Source organism: Protopterus annectens, chromosome 2.part0, assembly GCF_019279795.1.
Source record: "Protopterus annectens isolate FY-2018-M chromosome 2.part0, PAN1.0, whole genome shotgun sequence".
NCBI lineage: Eukaryota > Metazoa > Chordata > Ceratodontiformes > Protopteridae > Protopterus > Protopterus annectens.
In genome coordinates, this window is record NC_056728.1 from 93261772 (window position 1) to 93285636 (window position 23865).

General features: G+C 37.4%; 1 protein-coding gene across 1 annotated transcript in view; it reads right to left on the reverse strand.

Annotated features, from left to right (window-relative positions):
• Positions 1-23865, reverse strand: part of TRPM8 (transient receptor potential cation channel subfamily M member 8) — an 820991-nt gene that overhangs the window by 516877 nt on the left and 280249 nt on the right. The window contains 1 exon segment of the mRNA XM_044060289.1: positions 10295-10416. Within this exon segment, the coding sequence (XP_043916224.1) occupies positions 10295-10416 (122 nt within the window).

The following is a 23865-nucleotide window of genomic DNA, read 5'->3' on the forward strand; positions in this document are numbered from 1 at the left end:
CTCGCTCTTGTGCTTGTTCCTATCTCTTTCCTACGGCTATTCCCCTTGTTCCTTACCTCCATCCTATATTACCTCCTAAAACCACACCTTTATCCCTGAATGATAATCTATTTCTGTACCTATGTATACATGTACTGTCAGTTGATTTATGTACAAGCTGCATTGTCTTCTTACTTTGTCTAAAACTTTGGTTATTGTTTAAAATTTGTTGCATTTGCCAATTAAGTTTTATCAAATGTGTGTATTGTATAAATCTTTGTGGAGCTTTTCTTCCCGGGTCTCCAATGAAAATGGGTACTTTTTGGCCCAGTGGACCTTCCTGGTAAACAAATGCAAATAAATAAATAATAAATAATACTGTTAAGCTCAGCATTCCACTCAGTCTGGACCTAACTTTCTGCAGTCAGTCCTTCTTACAGCTGACTGGTTGGAACAATCTTTCTGAGTAAAACCCACAGGGACTTGTCAGAAATGGGCTTCCAATACTGAGTGTAGAGCTGTCAGTCATATAAATTGTGAAATAATCCTTCTGTTTATCTTCTATGTTACTCCTGCATCTAGCTTTCTGCAGAGGTCACCACTGCTCTGCATGAGTTGCTAATTCAGTGCACATGTGCAGCCTGGTTGACTTCAGGTAATGTAGGAAATGTGTTCCAGGTAGTAGGAAATGTGTTCCAGGTAGTGTAGGAAATGTGTCCCTGTACACTCATCCACACCATTCCCCAGCCATTCTCAACACTTATATACTTCCCATTCTGTACCCCAATACTCCCACCTCTCTCACCTCCTTAAAGTTAACCATATCAATTCCATTCTGTGATGCAGCCATTTATCATTATCTCACTAGCTCCTATCTGAGGCATACCACAGCCAATTCAGAATCCAAAGGACTGCCAGTCTTTTAATATTGCAGGTTAGCTTTCTCCAAAGGATTGTTATTCCCACAGTCTCTGTAGGACTGCTCATCCCACAAGATGACTTTTTGATTATGGAATTTACTTTTAAATATGAAAACAAAACATAACTTACAGTCACTACTTAAAACCTCACACTAAATAATAATCAGTTCTCAAACAAACCTATAAAACAATAACATGCAGAATTTAAGTAAAACCTTGCAGTAACAATAAACAATTTCCATGTTATTTTAAATAACATCACATAGGAAATAACTACAATATCTATAATAATTACTCAGATGATGCATAAAAATCAACTTGTTAACCTAATGCTTGAAAAAAAAGGTACCTCGCAGTAACACATTATGCCATGCCAACAACTAAAACTGCAGGGTTTTATACAACATCCCTGCCTAGCACATCTAAATTCTTCTATTCCTAAGATCTCAAACATCAGCTATCCAGTAAAACCTTTACACCTCCATCTTCAAATCCATCAGATATCCTGTAAAACCTTTACACCTCCCTCTTCAAATACCCATCCCTTCCCCTTTAGAAACCCAACCATAACAATCCCACTTATTACAATACTACTGGTTCAATAAGTACCTGTCAATCCATCCAATATTATATCCCGTCCCAGTCCAGCACATATCTCCTTTTCAAAGCAATTACACAAAACCATCTTCAGAATCAAAACCCGACCAGCTAATATGTACAGCTACATGCCATCAAATTTTAACCTGATCCTCATTGAAAACAACCCAAAACCACTCCTGTCCTTACCTTCCCAAGATTAGAAACTATTTCCATTACCTTTCAACAAGTTTCTAACAGTCAGTTGGAGTAACAACACTATAATATATATCCTTCTACGATAAAGTTTCATTTATACTAACCCAGGCCCTCAGGGGTTGCTGATCCAAACTTACCTAACAAACCAGTGAAATTAAGTTTATTGAATGCATGTTGCATTAAAAGCAAGCTGGAACAACTTGACGCCATTCTAATCAACTACAGTCTAGGCATCAATTTTAGATTTATTATTGTGCTTATTTCCTAAGAATATAAGCATCGTACCTCTCAACTGCCCAATTTTTGCTTCATATTTTTGGTCTGTTCCTCATAAAAGTTTAGTTTTCTATCAAATCACTGAGGATTGAAGTAAAAAAAACTAATGACAGAAGTTTGAGTTTCAGACTTTATACTCCAGAAAATTCATGCTAATGCAAAATCTGTTATTCTATTAACTTTGGAAGTTTGTAGGAATGATATTTAAAAATTGTCCTTATTTTTGGGCCTTTGTCCACCTATTGTATATGGTTTCATCCAGATTTCTTGCTCTTAGAAGTTGAGAGGTATGGTTAGCATGATTCACACCAAAGTAATGTAGCTAATATAATCACCAGAAAACAAATATATTAAAAATGCAGAGTTATACTGAATATAAGTATTCTCCACAAAAAAATTGAGTTGTTACAAAATAAAACAAACAAGATTTAAAATATGTATAAATTGCGGCAACTTACTGAAGTCCCTGAGATAAATAAAGTCCCAGGTATCACAAATAGACAAGTATAACTAAGCCAGTATAGATGTCAAAATTTCTGATTAATCCCAATGATGACTGAAGTAAGAGAGCTCCTAAATAACACCACTAAACATTTAATCAAAGTGGAAGGGTGCAAAAAAGTTAGTATCTCTAGACAATTTCAGAGATTCCAATAACAGCAAGCATTAAAGCATTCCATAGAAAATCCCTAAAAGACATTTATAAAACTTCCATGTATTTTCCAAAGGCATTCTGTCTTTTAATATTGCAGGTCAGCTTTATCCATTTTGACAGGACCCAATAATTCCATCAGCAAGCCACACGCAAATCCATAACAAGTCAGACTGCAGGAAGCTGCTTGCCGAGTGAACAGCAAAACACAAAGCAACCAAAAACAAGCTTGGTACAAAACACGCCGCCTCTCACAGACTACAGAGAGTTTAACAGTCTATCTATACACCAAAGGGCATCTATAAGCAAATATTCACAGCCACATTTGAACATGCATAGAAAGGACATAACAGAACCTTGAATAAAATCTGAACCCCCTCAACCTTAACCAACACTTTCACAATTACAACTACTAATCACCAGTATACCAGGAGAAAGAGTAGGTGGAAAAAACTGAGTCTTACAAAAAACATCAAAGCCACCTTTCTAGAAGAAAATACTTCTGAAACTGACCATGACTCTAACTGGCCTATATTAAATTTCCCACAATATATATATATATATATATATATATATATATATATATATATATATATATATATACATACACACACACACACACACACATACATACACATATATATATATATATATATATATATATATATAGATGAATATATATATATATATATATATATATATATATATATATATATGTATATATATATATATATAAAATGGGTTACCTTCATTTGACTGAAAGCTCATTTGACTGAAAAATATTTTAGTCGGACCAAATGACTGAAACTTCATTCCACTGACATTTCATTTGACTGACAGTTCATCTGACTGACAATTAGTACTGGCAGTGTCTAGAGCACTGGAAGGCAAGTAAAAGGAATATGTCCTTTTCCCCACTGTAGTGCGACCTTGGAGTTAGTATATATGGTTAGGTGGAATGGGGGGGGGGGGCACAGCCCCCCACTTACTTTGGTTTTACTAAACAATATAAACCAGAAGCAGAGAATATAACATGAAACTAAGTGGGGGCTACACCCCCCCAACTATATATACTAACTCTAGGGTTGCACTACAGTGGGGAAAAGGACATATTCCTTTTACTTGCCTTACAGTGCTCTAGACACTGCCAGTACTAATTGTCAGTCAAATGAACTGTCAGTCAAATGAAGTGTCAGTGAAAGGAAGTTTCAATCATTTGGTCTCAGTCAAATGAGCATCAGTCAGATGAGCTTTCAGTTAATTAGGACTAGCTTACCTCACATTTCAACTAACCCTAATAAGTTCAGAAAACCTAGTTACATAAACAAAATTACTTCTGTATGATTTCAGTTTGAATCTCCTTGCAGCCTACAATATAGAAACAACAGACTTTCTTACAGACCATGACATTACTAAGATAATTAAGAAACCCACCAGACCCAACTTTAGATCAAGAAAGAAGTGCTTTCCTGTTATAATTATCACAAACATACCTCACAAGACAAGGAATTTATGAATCTTACATCATTCCCTTAATGGCCAATGTCTATTAACATTTAGTTTTAGAATTGTCAGCAACAACCCCTTCCCCAAGCGTATTATATTCTACTCCAAAACTCCCCAAAATTACAGCCTTAAAACAGTAATTATTCAATATCAACTCGGGACATTCCCAAAATACAATGACTCTGTTAATCTCACAGAGTCCCTAACAATCACACTCCTCCACCTGCAAGAAAAATATTTGCCCCAAATTGTTAAATTACTTAAAAAATAATAAAAACAAGGATTACAAAGGAACTACATATATATAAAGATAAATTCTGGAAAATATGTAAGAAATGTCACTTTTACTAAAAACAGGGATGTATGCATTACCTTTAAAAAGCTGACCAAGCAAGCCACCAGAAGACATAAAGCAGACATGTTTTCATCCACTGAAAACACTATTAAATAATGTAAAATAATTCTGGAGCCCTGTAAACAGTATCACTGGATGATCGAGCTCCAAATAAAAACCTGCCACAGGAAGTCACTATCTCCACCGTCCCCACCCCCTGAGAGTGTTGCAAGTTGTCCATTGTAGACTTTCTAAATTAATTATTTATGCTTCCCCACTCCTCTGTCAAAACATGCAGTCAACAAAACACCATTCTGACCTCATTCACTTTCCTCTTCAAAACATCCAAATCAAAAAACTTGATTAATATATTGATGAAATTCCATCAGGTGCACAAATAACACTGCAACATACTTATAAAAGCAAAATGGTTACAAATAAAACACTGGTGCACTCTACTTCTAGCGTCCCATATATAAAACATCTAAATCTTCAAAAGGGCCACCAGTGACAATCTGCTATCTCAGTATAATGAAACTCACAAATTAGTAAACTAAACAATAAGACCCACCAACTATTATCTGTGATCTGAATCATATGAGACCTTCATATTAATAGATTAATAAGAACACCAGCTACAATCTACAGTTTCAGTCGCATGAGATCCTAGCCCTACTTAGTCATAGGAATAAACTCCATAGTATTGTACACAATTTCTCAACAATAGCTCCTCACATATAGGAACCCCTGCATTAAAACTCTTATCAGTCTTCTTTAAGATTATGGAGGCATACAGCACATAATTCAGATAACAAGAAAAAACAGTGTACTGAAAAAATATAGAAAATTATAAATTCTGTATACTTTCACAAAGCTATTACCCTGCATTTTCCCAAGTTTAAGCTGGAAGACATCTCAAATTATCAGTTTCAGTTCTCCAGTGCTGAACTTGTTGATTGCCACATCTCATTACAAATCACTGCCAATGTCGTTTCTAAAACCATAACAGCAGTGGGTAACTGTGTGTGGGCTTTTTTTTTTGATTTGCTGCTGTTGTGCAACTATTTAGTTGGTATATTTAAGAAGGGGAGTCTGGGGGGTGTAGCCTTCAGCATGGGGTGAAGCCTCCACTGGTAGCTTGCATATGCAGCCCAAGTCTTATTAGAAGAACAGGTCAAGTTGAACTCTTGTGTATGAAATGTCAGTCATGGAAGCAGGGCTACATTACCTTCCACACATTTAGGCCAGCTACTGAAGAGGCAGGGATCAAACGTGGAGGTGTTCAATCTATTTCAATAACAAATTCACCTTAAGACTAATCAATCAGGATGATATGCTGGAGTTTCTCCATATCCATATTTCCATATAGAAAGTCCCATATCATATCCTTGCAAGGTGTAGCTCACCCACTATGACCCAAGGTAAATACCGGGACTAACTGGAGGCTCTCACAATTCAACCCAGTAGCATATGGGGGACTTTAACTACCCCACTATAAAATGAGATAGTTACACAATCTCAAACTTATAGAACCAAACATTCCTGGACTTTGTAAACAAAAACACCTTGGACCAGATAGTCCATAAGTCCATACTCGCACTTTACCTGGCCTGGTACTTAACGCTACTACCCTGCTATGTAGTGTCCTCTCTAGAAATATCAGATCACAAAGTTATCTCCTTCATAATAAAAAATTTGTTCTTTGACCCCAACTAACATTATAACATTAAGAAACTATTCTAAGCTAAACGCCCTACTACTAAGTGAAAACTTGTCAAAATTTCAAGCCCCCATCAAACCCTGACAGCACAGCTGCCTATGCAGAATTGTTCTCAAAAATCCTGTACAATCATGTCAGTAAATGCATAGAGACAACTGTGCCCCCTAAACATAAGCCCATAACTAACTCCAAAACAAACCACCCTGCTGAAAGCTAAACACAAACAGATTGTACAACAAAAGAAAAAAAAGTCATAGCCAAGATTATGAAGGGCTGTCTAAGCATGATAAAAACACTCTCATCAATTTAAACAAAAATATAAGAGGGAAAATTAAGTCTACTAAAACCAATTTTGAGGTAAAGACAGCCTTCCAGGCAAAGGACAACTACAGGACTTTCTTTAGCTATGTCTGAAACCTCAAAGGCAGCACACAGCAGTGTACACAACTAATTGTAATTCGAGTCACCTAAACGGAGTCAGCAAGTATAATAAATCTGCTGAATGATGAATTTGGCTTCAATTTTACTCACCCACTCCTTGAAACCCACCCAAGAATTACCATCAAACATAACCACCCCATCTCTATCACTAGAGAGCAGGTCCTAGAAGAGCTCTCTAAGGCTAAAAACACTGCATCGATGGACCCTGATAATATTCCAGGATGCCTCCTAAATGATCTGAAACTTGATGTATTGGGAGTCACTGTTTAACCATAGCCACAAGACAGGCCATCAACTGACCTCAGGAACTACAAACCCATAAGTCTGGCTAGTCTCATATGCAAAGTCATGGAAAGAATAATCATGGAAATGATTACTAAGGACATAGAAAACCTTCCAACACTGGATCCAACCCAGTCTGTTTTCATCAAGGGCAGATCATTCCTACTCAGCCTTGTGAACTTCCTTGAGAAGGTCACCAAGAAATTGATGAGGGCAAAACACTATATCTGACCCAGGACAATAAGGATAGAGTAGAACACCTACACAAAGAGGCTGGTCATTAGCAGAGGCCTTCAGGGACCTGTTCTGGGTTCACTCCTTTTTGGCATCTACTTCTCGGAAGTCAAGGCCAAGGTCAAGGGCCTCTGGCTGACCAGGTTTGCAGATGATTGCAGACTAGGAGTAGTCATAGCATTCCCCCCCTAGACACTAACATCCTACAGGAAGGAATAACACAGACAAATGACTGGTGCCAAAGCCATGACTTAAAACTCACTGCCAATAAATACATAATAGTACCCTTGGCAAGTCAGCCATCCTAGGAAATTACCTTATTGGTCACACACCTGTAAGAGTAGAACAAGTAGTCAGGGATTTGGGTAGGTATGTAGATATGCAAAAACAAAATTGTTGAGTTGTCCATTAAAGGTGGTTTCAGTGAACAGTTTTATTTTTTTTCCATTTGCCAAAATTATCTTCACTGACTTGACATCACAAAACATTTTACAGTTCAGTGAATTCACTTCAATTCTGAAGATAGCACTTAGTTTTTTGGATCTGCAAGATGTGAATTTATGATAGGGTACCTCAAAATTTAAAAGTTTGCTGTCAGCTGGTTGTTAAAGTGGAGAGAAATTTGGCATATGGTTTTATTATAGTTTATTAATATGGTACACCATGGCATTTTCATAGAATCAGCTTAGCATATGTGACATCTGATTGTATTGCTCAGCTCTCCCTGATTTTACATAACATTGCTGAGATTGCCTCACATTGCCTCACATTCTTGTACTGTCTCATAAACAATTTGGATTTTCTCATAGCTGTCAATGTTCTATCTCCTAAATAAGTAACACCACCTCTCATGGGAAAAATGTGGAACACTTTCCAACAGCTAACTACCAACTTCAACTAGAAAGGTCACAGGATGGCTAAAATATCCTACTTTATACTTACAAAAAGTTATTTTGATGAATTAATATGTTTCAGTACTATTTACTGTGGATATCAGTTAAAAAAATCCTAACACTGAATGTGTGACAGATACTTTCAATGTGGAATTTTTAGGAACATAGCCTTTTTAAGATCCAAAATGAGGAACATTCTTCATAATGAAGTACACTTGAGAGGTATGGATTTTCTGGCAAATTACCAAGGATCACAATTAGTTAATAATGCTAGTCATTAGAGTTTCATACTTTTTATTGTTCAGAAAAATTCATATTTATTTAAAACTTGCTATTCTGTTAATTGTTAAGCAAATCAGGATCATATTTAAAAAATTGTCCCTGATTTTGGACCTTTGTATACTGCCATTATTTTTGGCTTTCTCCAGAATGAGTCATTAAGTTGAGAGGTGCTCATCTGATACAATAATTTAATAATTTGATATTGTCTTCAGATTACTGTAATTGACATCCTAATAACTTTTCTCAAACAACTAATATTCAAGTCAGATGGAGCTCCATATGAGTTCATCAAAATTATGAGCTGTCACATCTTTTCAAACTAATTTATTGATTCCAATTATTTTGGATTGAGGTCCTTCTACATTAAAACAAAGATTAGTAAGTCTGAAAGTCTAATACACTAGAAACAAATTACAGTGCACAGCATACAATTTACATTTTATTTGTTTATGAAAGTTTGTAGTATGAGCTAACTCAAATTTTAAAAGAACTGACTTATGCCTAGGATTTTTATAAACTATAAGTATAATTTTCTAAATATTATATCAGCTGTTACTAGAAAAAGTATAATTTAAATATGTTTTTATTACTGCTGAACTGAGGCCATTTTAAAATATACATTACTTTATAGTGTCTAATCAGTGTAGGAAAGAACTTTGTATTAATTCTTAGCACTGACTCTGATAAGGATTTATGAACATATGACACCACTGAGTAAAACATCTGCATTCTATAATGCAAATTTAGCTCTGATTCAGAGAAATAATAGAGTGGAATCACAAAGCCAAAGTAAACCTAGTGTAATATGTCTGCAGTGCTGATCTCATTAGCAGAGGGACTTACAAAATTCATCTCCTGTGAGGTTCCATTCAGTTCATGGATGGTCCATTAGGAGCAGTACAGTGGCCAAATGTGCACCAGGAAATGCACTTAACACATACTGTATACATATGAAGTCTATGATCTGCATAAGCACACATAAGAGCTAAAGAAGGATGGTTTTGTGTAGAAAGGTATGAATGAAATTACATTCCTCAAGTGTGAGCTGCCAAAGCACAAGATGCCAAGGAACATAACACTGATTACTGTTTTCCATTGGAAATATCTGCTGGTGCGACTGATAAGTGTTAGCCTCCATTCCCTTTTTGGGAAGACTTCTCCATTCTTTGAGTTTGTACTACTATGGAGTTGGTAGATATATATACATATATATATATATATATATATATATATATATATATATATATATATGCATATATATATATATATATATATATATATATATATTTTTTTTTTTTTTTCGGGGGGGGGGGGATTGCACCCAACAAAAAATACTTGTTAACGTTTTCATCCTTCTATGTCTTGGGCATTAGTTTTAGGCATTTTTATGTTCAGGGTTTTGTCTTTTAATGTATTCATAGTGGAACCACATGGAAAGGACAAGGATTAGGAGGTGAGGTTTTTCATGATGCAAAAAGCATGATATGGCAACTGTCCCTCGACACATGACCTGTCCGATATGCAAAAACAGCAGCACTGACAGAGTAGTTGATACTTTACAGCATTTATTCAATATCATAGTTATTAGATGAATTTACATTTGACAAAGTAATGTTAATGAATGCAAATTCATTTTGTTTCTGTTCTTAAAAATTGACCTTACACTTTGATAGCTATAAGAAAATCCAGCCAAACCAAAGAGAAGACAAGGTGGATAAAACCATATGTTATTATTTACTGTTACAGAACCCTCTCTATAAATACGTATTGTTGTGGAAAGCACCTTACACAACTGTGCTTTATTTTTCAAAGTTCCCAATGAATTTAATAGTTGTAAATTTTCTAATCCTGATGAAACTGCTGTCTTAGCAGCAAAAGATAAAGTTTTCAGTATAGCTTTGTAGAATTAATTTCTGTATTATGTGTAAACATTTCTACTGCCAACTTTATTGTTGGTTATAAATGCATTTTACATCTCACCTGCCATTGTTTGTGATTATTAAACAGCTCCTTTCTTGCAATATCCACTCGATTCCATTCTAGAACAATTTGTAACTGTTCTTCAAAGTTTGGATTCCCCTCTGTCACTTTATTGCTGCAGGCTGGAAAAAGACAAATGACCAAAGTAAGAAAATTATTTAATAAGCCTACAAAGAAAATAATTATATTGCTTTGTAATACATGGATAATTATTACTATTACATAATACATTTATAGCATTACACAGTACAACAGAAGAGGTATTTCTGAATACCCATCCATCTGGAAATGTTTCTCTGCATAACATACCTACCTGGTGTCTGTACCACATTACGTATCATTTACCTATAATATGGATGATATATGATACACTTTTTTTCATTCTTCATGAATATTTTTCAGAGTGTGACTGGAGCATCCATTTTTTTTGTTTCATTCACTAGAAATATATACGTGCAACCATTCTTTCATTGACAAGCTGTTTTATTTTCCTGTCACCTTTTCAGTTTTTGAGGTCTAGCTTTGTAGCATGCCGCAGGATTTGTTACATTCATATGAAATGTATTCAGACTTTACATTTTTCAGCACAAAATACTGCTGAATTTAGAGAGCTTACCTTCCATGTGTTTTATACTTCTGTCCTTTCTTCAGCTTTAGGGACTTATGTTTTTACAAAAGCGGAAGTCTAAGAGAGAACAACTCTGCCATCAATGAAAGTTGTATGCCAAGATAGAACTCCCATAACCCTAAAATGGATTAAGTAATTACTGAAAAGGGATGTATAGTTTATAATTTCTAGATGATAAGTATTCTGGGTCCTAACTGATATATTTTTGCATCAATATTTTATCAGCTCAGGTAAATGCCATGATTTATTGCCCTAAAGTAATTTCTAAAGGTGTTATAAGTCACTCCTTCATTTACAGCATTTTTCAATTGCACTGATTTGGCAGTTAGTTGTTGTCCTAGATAAATATATCTACAGAGTGAATGATTTTACATCCCTTATATGAGTAAAGGTTGCACAGAAATGCAAGTTTAAAAGATATAGGAATGCAATATAGTAAATAAAGGGCAATGGAAGGTGTGGGTGAAGTTTAGCTTAGAGATGTATTAGATGATGGGCCTTCAAATCCGATTTGATCCTACATTGGCCACTATAAAGACTTTTAGATCCAAGGCAAAGGCTTCTACCCTTACACATAACCCCCACCCATCTACTGAATAACTTACAAGTTCTTTGGCAGCTGAAACACTACAGAAGTGGATCTCCTGGCTCAGAGTTTTGAAATGGTTTTCCTTGAAAAATTGTCAGATAAGTTATATAATTTGACTGCCTTTCAGCTGAAGCTTCTTCTCTGTCTTTTTACATGTATTTGTGGATATTTCTATCTCCTGTTCAAATAATGTTGCAGTTTTTCTCTGTGATAAATTCCTTTGACTGTTAACACTGTTAAATGTGTTAGCTTTGATAACATTGTTATAGTACTGTTATCTTAACAATAGTGTTAATTCTGCATGTTGTTCCTGCGTGCTGATTAGGTGTTAAGTTTATTCTGTTTTTTTTTTGTTGTTTGATGACTTTTGCCTTTTTTTTCAGTTTGTCAGACAAGGCATCTGTTTTCAAATGGGCATCTCCTTTGGGCATAAGACCCCCCCAAGAAGCACACTCTAAGTGTATGCATTGCCTAGGAATGGAACACCATGAGGAAGATTACTCAGCCTGCTGTGCCTTCGGGGCCAGAGCATTATCTGATAGGCAATCAAAACTCACCTTAAAGAAGCTTCTTTCTGTCTTATTGGGAGAAGGTAACCCTTCTCAGTCTTCTTGTTTTTCTTCTTCACTGTCTAATGAGAAGCCTTCAGAAAAAGGCAAAGAGAAGAATAATAAGGAAAAAGTTAAAGAATATGATAGGTATAGGGAGAATGAGGCTAGAAAGCTCTCTCCTGATCCAACAGGTGTGTCAGGATTGGATTAAAAAGTACTGAAGCCATCGAATCTGTCCTCAACATTGTAGCCTACTAAGATTAGGTTCACATCTCCTCCCTTTCCTGAACCCTGGTTCTCTCTATTTCCTTTTAGTCCCAGGCTATGAAATCCCTTTTTATAGGTTCATAGGTAGGTACTAAGTTATTGGCCCTAGGGCCTATATAAGCCTAGCCAAACGGTACCCTGGCTTTTGCCACCCAAGAAAATTATTTTCCTGTGCCCCTGTCAAGCAGAGCCACAGAAGTGATCCCCAGTGTGAATTTCCTATCTCCCATCTAATCATCAAGATTTTTCTTGAAGAGTGCTAATGAGGAGCTTTGTTTGATATAGATAGGTAGTTTGTTCCAGAGTATGGGAAATCTCTGGGACAGGAATCTATCCCTCCAGCATGTTCTGTTTATTGTGGTGACAAGGTTTCGGTCCCCAGAGTGTGTAGCTCAGAGGGATTTCTTTAAGTGGAGCATGTCCAACAGCTAAAGCTAAAGCTATAGGTTTGTATGATAGGCAGAGATAACCTCGGAGTAGCCGATATACGACAGAGTAAAGCTGGAGTTTTTTTAGATGGTCTGTGTAGAGCATCTGTTTGAGGCCAGTAATTCTCTTTGTGAGGTATTTCTGCAGCCTTTCCAGTTGTTGTAGATGTCTTGGGAGGAGAGATCCTTTCAAAGGGTTTCTTGGCCTCCATCTATGATCTTTTTTTTAGATCAGTGTGGTTCACCAGGAGCCTATCTGAAGTACATGTAGGCATTATGATGAAGAATTTCCTGAAGACCCAGATCCAACTGGGGGGGGGGTCCTCTCAGTACTGACTCCGTCAGAGGTTTGGGAGTAGTCCCCACATCTCCAATAATGTGACTGCTTCACTCCTTCTCCAATCTGACCTTTGGATTCAGTGACCATGGATCCAAGTGGTCACCAAAGATTGCCTGGGTCGGATAAGATAAAGTGGGGTTCTTCAACTCAGATTTTATTTCTGACGTAGTCAGATTTGCTGTCATTGATCTCAACAAGGGATCAGAGCCAGTCCTGGGGGCTCATGGTCAACTCTGAAGCTTTTAGAACTGTCCTTCCCCTTCCCTCTCTCTCAGCACTTTAGCCCTTGACAGCTTGGTGCTGGCATCAGCTTTGGATCTGAGTAGGATGGGTTCTCAAAGCTCACCTTTGTTGGGTTTCTTGGAACCAATTGGGGTTGCTTCAGGACTTGTTTTAATGTTGGTTTTCAAGATCTTCGAGCGAGTCGTCTCACAGTCTAAGGGGAGGCACCTTTTCCCCACTCAAAACTGAGTCTGCCTCCAATGGTCACTCTGAGTCCTCTGTCCTATCTTTCTGACATGTTGAGACAGCCAGCTCCCTGAAGAATTGAGAAAATTCAGTCTTTGGACTCCCCATCCTCTTCTGAGTCTTGTGCTGAGCACCCTACTGGTGAAGTACACTGTAAGAATGCATGCAAAATGAGGCATATGGTCTCCCTCAGGAGTCCCTTACCAAATATACTGATTTTTATGAGGTTGAGGGGATTCCCCAGATCCCCACATGAAGATGTCTCCTTTGGGGAGATACTGGAGTTATTACAACAGAAGGGGGGAGGGACCACCAATGCTGTCTCTCATGAAAAATCAGTATTCCTCAAGGCTTTTGGGGCTGGTCTGTCCACTTCTTGTGTGGTCCCTCCTATGAATAAACTAGTAGGCCTGGTTTCTAGGCAGGCTTGAAAGGAACCAGACATGATTGAACCAATCCCCTGGAAGCCTGATAGAATAATTAGTTTATCTAAATGATAGGCCCTTCTGTTGCAAGAAACCCATTGTGGATACCATAGTCTTAGTAGCGGCCACCAAGAATGAGCTTGCTGAGAAGAATGCTATTGTCCATTCCCCTAATAGAGAGTCAAGGGATCTGGACAGATTTGGAAAATGGGTGTACACTTCAGCTAAATTTGAACTGAGGGTGCTGAATTACTTGGCACGTGTAACATGCTTTCAGATGGACTTGACAAAGGAGTTATCCAAGTCCCTCTTGGGGTCCTTATCTGCAGATGACAAAATAATTACTGGATATGCAGCTGGCTACTTTCCAATCCCTATTGAATGTGTTCATGCTCTTTATATCCAACAGTGGTGACATGTTGAGAGCAGCAGAAACCAACATAGCCATGCACTGGCATGCCTGGATGCATTTCTGTGACTTCATGAAACATTTTAAAACTTCCTTCATTAATGCTACCTATAATGGATTGCACTGTCTGCAGTTGGAGTACACTTTTATACTCCTCAATGATCCTTCTCCAGGAATCAGAAGGGGGCAAGAAAGTGTGGCTCCACAAATCTCAAGGAGTCACTCCCGATGCTTCTTTTTATAGGCCCCCAAGAAGCAAAGAGGAAAATAATCACAATGGATGTCACCCCCATGACAAGAGGGGAACTGCAAAATAAAGGGTTTCTGGGTAACTTCTCCATTAGACCCTTTCAAGTCTCCTGAAAGGTTGTTTGACTGTTAGACTCTGGAGACAGTCAAGGGAGCTTGTTTCTGCACCCCTTAGCCTGGACAGTCATTACCTGAAATTCATGGGTGCAGAGAATCATAACCAAAAGGTACACAATCCCTTTTATTTTCTTTTTTCATCCCCCCAATTCAAAAAGATTTTCAAGTATCCCACCCTACAAAGGAAGGATGTAGCACAAGTAAGAAAAAAAAACTGTTAGGCAAATGAGTTATCCAGGAGGTCCACCAAACCAAAAAGGATCCAGTGTATATTCAAGATTTATTTTGGTGCCAAAGAAGAACAGGGACCTTGAGCCAATCTTAGACATCAGTCACCTAAACCAGTATGTGAAACAAGCAAGGTTTTAGATGGTCACAGTTCAGTCCATTCTACCACGGTTAAGGAAGATCAAATGTGCTTAACAGACCACTGGGGTGTGTACTATCACATCAGGATAAACAGGTGCTCCAGAAGGTTCTTCCACTTTTGGCTAGGGGCTAGTCATTTCCATTTCAGGACCTGCCATTTGGTCTCCCCCCAGGATGTTCACCAAGTGGATGGCAGTGGTTGTAGCTTGTCTCAGACTGCAATGGTTCCAGTTGTTCTCATATGATGACTGTCTCACAACTGCTTCATCCATGAATCTTCCCCTTCAAGCCAGGGTCCTCCTTGCTCTGGCTCTGCTCCCATCTGGGGATCATAAACACCACTGCAAAGGCAAAATTACAGCCCATCCAAACAATAGAGTTCAATGGGACTCATCTGGACACCACTTTGCAGATAGCCAGACTGCCAGAATCGAGGATTCTCATCCTTCGACAAAAGGCATTTACAATCCTCTTCCATCAGGTTCCTATTATATCAACCAGGCTCAATGGCAACCTCCATCACTCTTGTCCCTCAGGACAGATTTTACATGAGAGTTTTATAGTGGACCTTGGTGGTTCATTGGACAGTATGATTTCAACTGATACAGTTTCCTGTTCGCTCATTAATGTTTATAGAAGTCATGCTGAGTGGTGGTTAGAGTCTCCTTAGTTTCACAAGATCATCCATTTATTCTACTATCTTCCCAAGCCACAGTGACCAAGGACACTTCCCATCTAGAGTTGGGGACATTTCATGAGAAAGACTGTCCAAGGCATGTGGTCCTCCACAGAGGTTGGTTTATGCATTAATGTCCTAGAGATGAAGGCAGTCCTCCTGGTGTTGCAGGTTTTTCAGGACTCCCTCTACAGGGTTGTGATCTCCATCCAAACACATCAGTGGTTTGGTACATCAACAAGCAAAAGAGAGAACATGCTCTTACCCATTGTGTCGACAGACAATATGAATTTGGTAGTGGGTGATATCTTACTACTACTTTCTGATTTTAATGCACATCCCAGGAAAATCCAGTGTGATGGCAGACAAACTGAGCAGGTGCATTCTTCTTCCTCACTAGTAGTCCCTTAATCAAATTGTGGCAGATCAGACTTTCAGCCACTGTGGCCAACCTTGCTGTGATCTATTCACCATCACCTCCAACACAAATTGTAGCACTTGATTTGCTCTTATACCCAAGGAGGAGGAGTCCCCAAGGAACAGAATGCTCTTGTCCACAGCTGGCCTCCATGGGTCTCCTGTACACATATCCTCCTACTCTTTCCATACCAAATTTCCTGCAGAAAACAATGTGGAGCAAGCCAAAAGTGATCCTCCTTGCCCCCTTCTGGCCTCAAGAGGGTTGGTTTCCCTACCTTTGGCCTCATCTGATATGCCCACCATGGGTACTGGACCCCATTCCAGACCTTCTCTCTCTCACCTGTCTTGATTGCCTCATCCAGACATAACAGCCCTCAAGTTAACCACATGGTTTCTCCAGTTCCAGTATTGGCTATATAGTCCAGGATGTCATCACAAGTTGTTCATATCATTACATCTTCAGAGAAACCTTATGCCAGAAAAGGATGTAGAAGTACATGGAAGAGATTTTCTATTTGAGCAACTAAAAGGGATACAGATCCTTTGCCTGCTCCTCCAACTGCCATTTAAGAGTTTCTGGATGGTCTTTTTCATGATTGGGTTAGTTATTTCACCATCAAAGTTCAGATAGCTATCATTTAGTAGTCTCATGTAAGGGAAAAACATGTTCCTATTGCTTCTTTGAAGTTACCTAAAGCCTTCTTATGGGGCCCCTCTCTCCTTTGTCCTCCCTTAAGAGATCGTGTTCCACTTTGAGACACTACCATTCTCTTCCAGGCATTGACAAGACCCCCTTTTTGAACCTGTGGCTAATGTCTAGGAAGATGCTGTTTCCAGTGGCTGTTACCTCCACTCAAAGGATATTAGAACTTTAAGCTGTTTCCTGCAACCATCCATATCTGGTCTTTCACAGAGATAGGTTTTCTGAATGTGTGTCTCAGACAGGTATGTGCCTTGCAATGAGCAGCATTCTACCTTCACCAAGGATGATGCCAGAGTATGAACAAAAGATGACTCTTCAACAATTGGCTTTGTTTCTGGTGTTTTCCAAGGAGATTCAGTATTTGTCATCATGGCAGGACATGGTTAACAGACTATAGTGCTTTGCTAAGGAAGGTCATCAGCTGTCCCCCGTAGGCTTCTGAATAGTGACTAAAATTTTATCCAGCCCCTTAGAGCCTCTTTAAGCAATGCTAAATTGACAAACCTACAGACATTGCAAATAAAACCCAAATAAACCTAAAGGTGTTACTGCTCAATGCTAGGAGCTTTAACAAGACACTCCACAACCTGGAATCTCTCCTCTCTCTCTGGCGAATTTATACATCTGTGCCATTACTGAGAACTGGTTTAAAATCATAGAAAGTACTCCAGCAGACCAAGGCTTCAGTGCCTTCCATTTAGACCATCAGCTGCAAAGACAGGGATTCTGGGATCAATCTACATTAACAAGTATACCTCTAGGCTGGTTAAACAGGATGATACCCTGGAGTTTATTCTTGTGCAAATCACCACAGACAAAGTCCTTTTCCACATCCTAGCAAGCTATAGGTCACCATCTATGTCACCCAAAAATCCCACAACTAGTACCTAGACCTACTGTAGGCACTCACCATCCAACCAAATATCCTATTCATGGGAAAGTTTAACTACCCTGCTATAGATTGGGAAACATACACTGCATCAGACTCATACCCTTGACCAGATAGTGTGCACTCCAACCAGAGGTTCAAACATACTAGACCTAATAAACAGAGATATAGGAGAATGTTTCCCCCTTCCTCCCCTGTCTTGTCCTCACTGGTGAGGTCTGATCACAAAGATGTCACCTTTGAAATAAAGCTCAACTTGGAAAACCCTGCAAAACCTGTAACAGTTAAAAAGTATTCTAAAGCAAACTACATTCCATTAAGTAACGGTTTGTCAAAGTTCAATGCCCCTTTGAACATTGAGTTTCCAGCAACCGATGCAGAATTGTCCACTGAAACCCTATACAACCATGTAAATGGAGCATAGAAGCTGCTGTACCTACCAGAAGTAAGCCCAAATCAAACTCCAAGAACAAACCACACTGGTGGAAGCCTAACCTTAACAGGGTGTATAACCAAAGGAAAGAAGCCATAGCCAAAATAAGTAGAAGCAACTCTCAAAATGACAAGACCTTACTAATTAAACTCAACAGGAAACTAAGATGACAAATTAAGTCCAACAAGGTCAAAATAGGTTCACAGGCTAAAGACAACCAGAAGTCCTTCTACAACTATGTCTGAATCCTTAAAGGTAGCACACAGCAGTGTGCTGAACTGGTGGTAAATGATGCTACCTTCACCGAGAAGAGTAACATAGCAAATCTGCTGGGTGATAAATTCAGCTCCGAATTCTCCCCTCTACCATCCCCTGTGAAATACCTACCAGCAAAACCCACCCTCAACTATTAGCAGGGCACATGTCATGGTGGCACATACTAAGGTCAAAAACTCATCCTCAATGGGCCCTGGCAATATCCTGGGTTGCCTCCAAAATAGCTTGAAACATGACCTATAAGGAGCACTTAAATCACTTTTCAGCCATAGCCTGAAAACAGGCTACATAGCATGTGAGTGGAGGGCTGCAGTGGTTATCTCTCTTCACAGGGACCATCAACCAAAGCCAGAAACTACAGACTCATTAGCCTGACTAGTCTAATATGCAAAGCAATGGAATGAATTATCATGGAAATGCTCAGCAAATACATTTCCAACCTATAGATACTGGACCCAACCCAGTTTGGCTTTGTCAAGGGAATATCATGCCTACTTAACCTGGTAGACTTCTTTGAAAGGGTCACCAAGGCAATTCTTAACATATTTTCTGAAATATCACTTAAGACATAGAGAAACATACATTTATATAAAAGAAGTGACAAACATTATACATCACATATTTTTTGTATACCTATCATTAATCCAACATTATAAAAATTGCTTAATTTCTGCCTTCCCTTAAACCTCAATATTTCTCCAAAACATTATTCTGCATGTCCTGTTTCCACAAATTCCACTTGTTATGCAATTTGCTCCTCCCCATTTCTAAAGATCCCACTTCAATTTCTTTTATCTCTGTTACAATATTCAATCAATCAAATACATTTGGTTTAGAGTTTGAATTCCATGTTCCAGTAACTGATTTTTTTGGCAGCCACCAGAATTAAACATAGCAAGGCCTTACTATGCCTTGACAATTCAGATTTTGTGTCCCATCTAAATATATAATTTCCTTAGTTACTCCAATTTTCTCACCCAATATTTCTGAAAGTACTCTGTAGGAATTTTTAGTCTGCTAACTAAACTCCAAAACTTATGTTCTCATTTACCTTTTTCTTCACCATCACACCTCCAACATTTGCCATATACCTGAGGAATCATTCTCTGGAGTCTGCTTATGGTATAAAAATACCTATGCAAATACTTCCAAGCAAAATTCCTAAATCTTCTAGGACTTTGTTGCATAACTGGGGGTCATATATATGTTCTCCCATAGTTTCCTTGTGAATTTTTAATCCAGTCTCACTCTTCCCAGCCATTTCTAACCTTTTCTCATTGATTGCTATAGTTACTGTGTAATATTTTATATGCCCTACTGATTATCCCCTTTTAACAACATTTTTTTTGTTCTAGATTTAACAAAATGCTCTACCAGAGCAGGTCTTTTATTTAGGATTCCCCTATCCTAGATTTAACAAAATGCTCTAACAGAGCAGGTCTTTCACTTAGGATTCCCTATCCCTTTCTGTTTGCCTAAACTCTGATATCAATCCCTGATAGGGAACATTATATCTGGCCTGCAGTCCAAATGTCTACTTGGCCTCTTCTCATTCTGTTATATTTTCCTCTGTAGTTATTTGGTCCTAATGCCTTAGCTCCTTTGCTGGTTTTCTTCAATAAATTCTAGCCCCCTCTTGCCTATTCTCTGTAACACTAACTGTAGTCATCCCTATCGGCAAAATCTCCTTTCTCCATTCTTGTGTTGGCTTAGTTCTTATAAGTTTTTGCTTGGTTTATGTATATGAGCCTTAACTGTGTAGCACTAAAATATCCTTTCAAATCAAGTAATCCTAAACTATGTTCTGTTAGAAGGATCGGCTTATCCTAATTCACTCTTGCCTCTTCCCTTCCTAGATGGATTCCTTCAATTCTTTATTAATTATTGTCCATAATTTCTCCTCTCATTGATAAAAATATGCCTGACCTCTATATAAAACTAAAGGGGCTATAAACATTTTGAGATTTGATTTTCTCAGTTTTTGTATTATCTTTTGTTTAGTATCGCTACACATATCAAATACCAAGTTGTAAGCGTATATGTGACCAAATAACCAAAAATATATACCAGATACACACTAAAAAGGACTCACTGCTAGTGCTTACTTTCAAAAATCACTTGTAATAAAAAACAAATAAAAACGAACCCCTGGGGGTTAAAACTATTTTACACACAGGTTAAGTGCTTTCATGTGCTAACTGCAGACTTCATCAGAGCAATGAAATGTGTGTTTCTCCCCCTTATACAATACATTTTTAATGAGAAGGAAAATTCATACTATAGGGCTTGTGTTGTGGAGTACAGTCCATACAGCACATAATCCAGATAACAAGAAAAAATAGTGTACTGTACATACAGTCCATATGCTGAGGAGATAAAGAAAATAATGAGACAAAATTGGAATATTTTAAGAAGTGATGACTTGGTTTACAATAAAGTGGGTACAGGGCCTATGTATGTTTAAAAGACTGGGTCTAACATAAAGAACAGGTTTGAGAGAGTGAAAGGCAGAATAAAGGGTGACACTGGAGATGGGTACATCAAAAAATGTGGGCAGTGTCAGCAGTGTAAGGAGATTATAAAAGAGAAACTAATTACATTAGGGGACACCAACCACACTAGAGTAAGGTCTAAAAACGGGAGTTGTTTATCCCAACATGTCATATATTTGGCCAAGTGTATGGCATGTCCGAGTTATTATGTGGGGAAGACGGACAGACAATTGAGGAACAGGATATATGATCATACCTACTGTATAAGGAACAATGATAAAATCAATGCTTTCTGTAGACACATACTTAAATATGATGCAAGCCATGTGCTTAAATTTGGGATTTTAGAACAGGCAAAGGTGGATTTAAGGGGAGGAAATGTTAAGGTTAAATTAGCAGAAAAAGAGGTCAAATGGCAACTCAGGCTAAATGCAACCAAAGAACCCTGGTTGAATGATTATATTCCCACTAAACAATCTTGGATGCAAGGATATGAATGACATGTTGTAGTAGGGCATGTACGCACAGAATAAAGTTAGAAACAAGTGAATAGAAAAATAAAAAAAAGAAAGCTGATGCAATAAGAAAGGAGGCAATAAGTCAGGATATAATGTTCAAAAAACAAAAGTGCAATACTGTGTGTTAAAGATGTACATATTTTTTAACATAGCACACATGAGCATTTCTATATGTTATATATGTTTTTTTTAAAAATGCATAAATGTGTTCTCATACTATATAACAAAAGTGCAATATAGTTTTCTAAAGAAGTGCATATTTTTTTAACATAGCACAAATTAGCATTTCTATATGTTATATATGTGTCATTTAAAAATGTATAAATGTGTTTTTATACCAAAATGTGATATACATATACACATGATTGTTTTATAGGTATATTTAGAAACTGTATGGTAACAGGGTGTAATACAAAATTGTATAGGTTGAATGAGCAGAATCAATGAATATTCATAAGGTTATGTTTTATTCATGAGGTTAATTGTTTGAGCATTCCCACTGGATCTTGATTTTTTAATAATGTATTATATAAGGGGGAGAAACACACATTTCATTGTTCTGATGAATTCTGCAGTTAGCAGATGATACCGCTTAACCTGTGAGTAAAATAGTTTTAACCCTCAGGGGTTCATTTTTATTTTTTCTTTTATTAAAAGTGATTTTTGAAAGTAAGCACTAGCAGTGAGCTACGGTCCTTTTTAGTGTATATTTGGTATATGTTTTTGGTTATCTATACACATATCCTTAGCTGCCATAGCAGAAACTTTTTTAATCATTACTCCTAAATTCTTCATTTTATCTTGTCCCCATAAAAATGGGTATTGCTGGACTAATTCGTGTGTGAGCACATAGTTTACAGCTATAACCTTTGTTTTATCTTTATTAATTGTATGTCCCAAAATGACTGAGAGGGCCTATTCTGGATTTATCAAGTACAAAATAATAACACCCCTGTCTGGTTCTCTTTTCAGACACAAATTATCAGAGAAACACTTCTACTTTCATTTTTGCCTCCAATGACTTATATATCCTGCTAATTAACCTTATTATTGTATCAGAAAATGCAAATGCTTCCATTGTCTACTCATAAAATTCCAGTTTACTCTGTCGGATACTTTGTCTTCATCAAGACCCAGCAACAACAGCAGTATTTTCTTACATTTTTCTTCTCTGTGGATCATCATTGTTCTATTAATTTTGTTAAATTTTTGTCTCCTGTAAACGAAACCACATTGATCCACGTCTGTCACCTTTGCCATTCTTTTAATTATTGTAGACATAAGCACTTTATGATTACAATTTAAAATTTAAATGGGCCTATATGACGCTGGGTCTTATGGGTCTTTACTGTCTTTAGGTATTACAGCCACCACTGCTTTCTTCCAGGATGAAATAGTCATTGGATATGTATCAACTTTCTCAATTAAATGGACATGTTCCTGTAAAATATAATTTCTGTTAAGACTAGCCCAGTTAGTGTAACTTTGGGTATAATACATACATTCTCTCAGAGTTGCTATGTTGTTCATAAATCTTTTCAGAAACCTACCCTTTTTGTTATATTGTCCCTTTTAGGCCCCTGGATGCATCATCATTGTTGCAAATCAGATTCTAATTCCCACCTATAAGTAATATTCCCTGTTGAAAGCTGATTATTTCTTCCAATTTTTTAGGCTTCAAAGTAACAGTTTTAGATGGAATATGAATACATCCCTGCATAATCCTCATCCCTTACCAGTGGCCCCTTACTACTACTAATTTGCCATTATTATTTTCCCCTCTTTTATCATTATTGGAGCTCCTCTAGTAATTAATATAAGTACTCATGTGTTCCTTTGTTGCAGAATATCCATCCTGAAATCCTTTCTTATCAAATTCATATGCTCATTTCTTTCAAAAAGTGTCTCCTATAGCATTGCTATTTGCACACTGCATTTCTTAATATAATTAAGTATTTTTTCCTTTTTTTCTATACCTGTGAGGCCATTCACATTCCAAGATAATATAATAATATGGAAAGTGTTGCTATTATGGTAAGAGGTCATTATACCTACCTGTTATATAGATTAGCTTTTTTAAATGCCCATTTCAAGTTTTTGTGCTATACACACCCAATAATGCTTAGCAGGTTAATCCTATTCACAATTTTTTTCTTATCAACATTGGAACCTATGTTGCATTTTACAAGACGTTTTATTTTAATAAAAATGCTCAAAAGAACGCACATTCATAATCTGTTAACTTAATAAAATCTCAGTTAACTATGTACAACTTCAAATTATGAAGTTTGAGCCTCCTAATAGGAACATTTGTGCTAAATAGA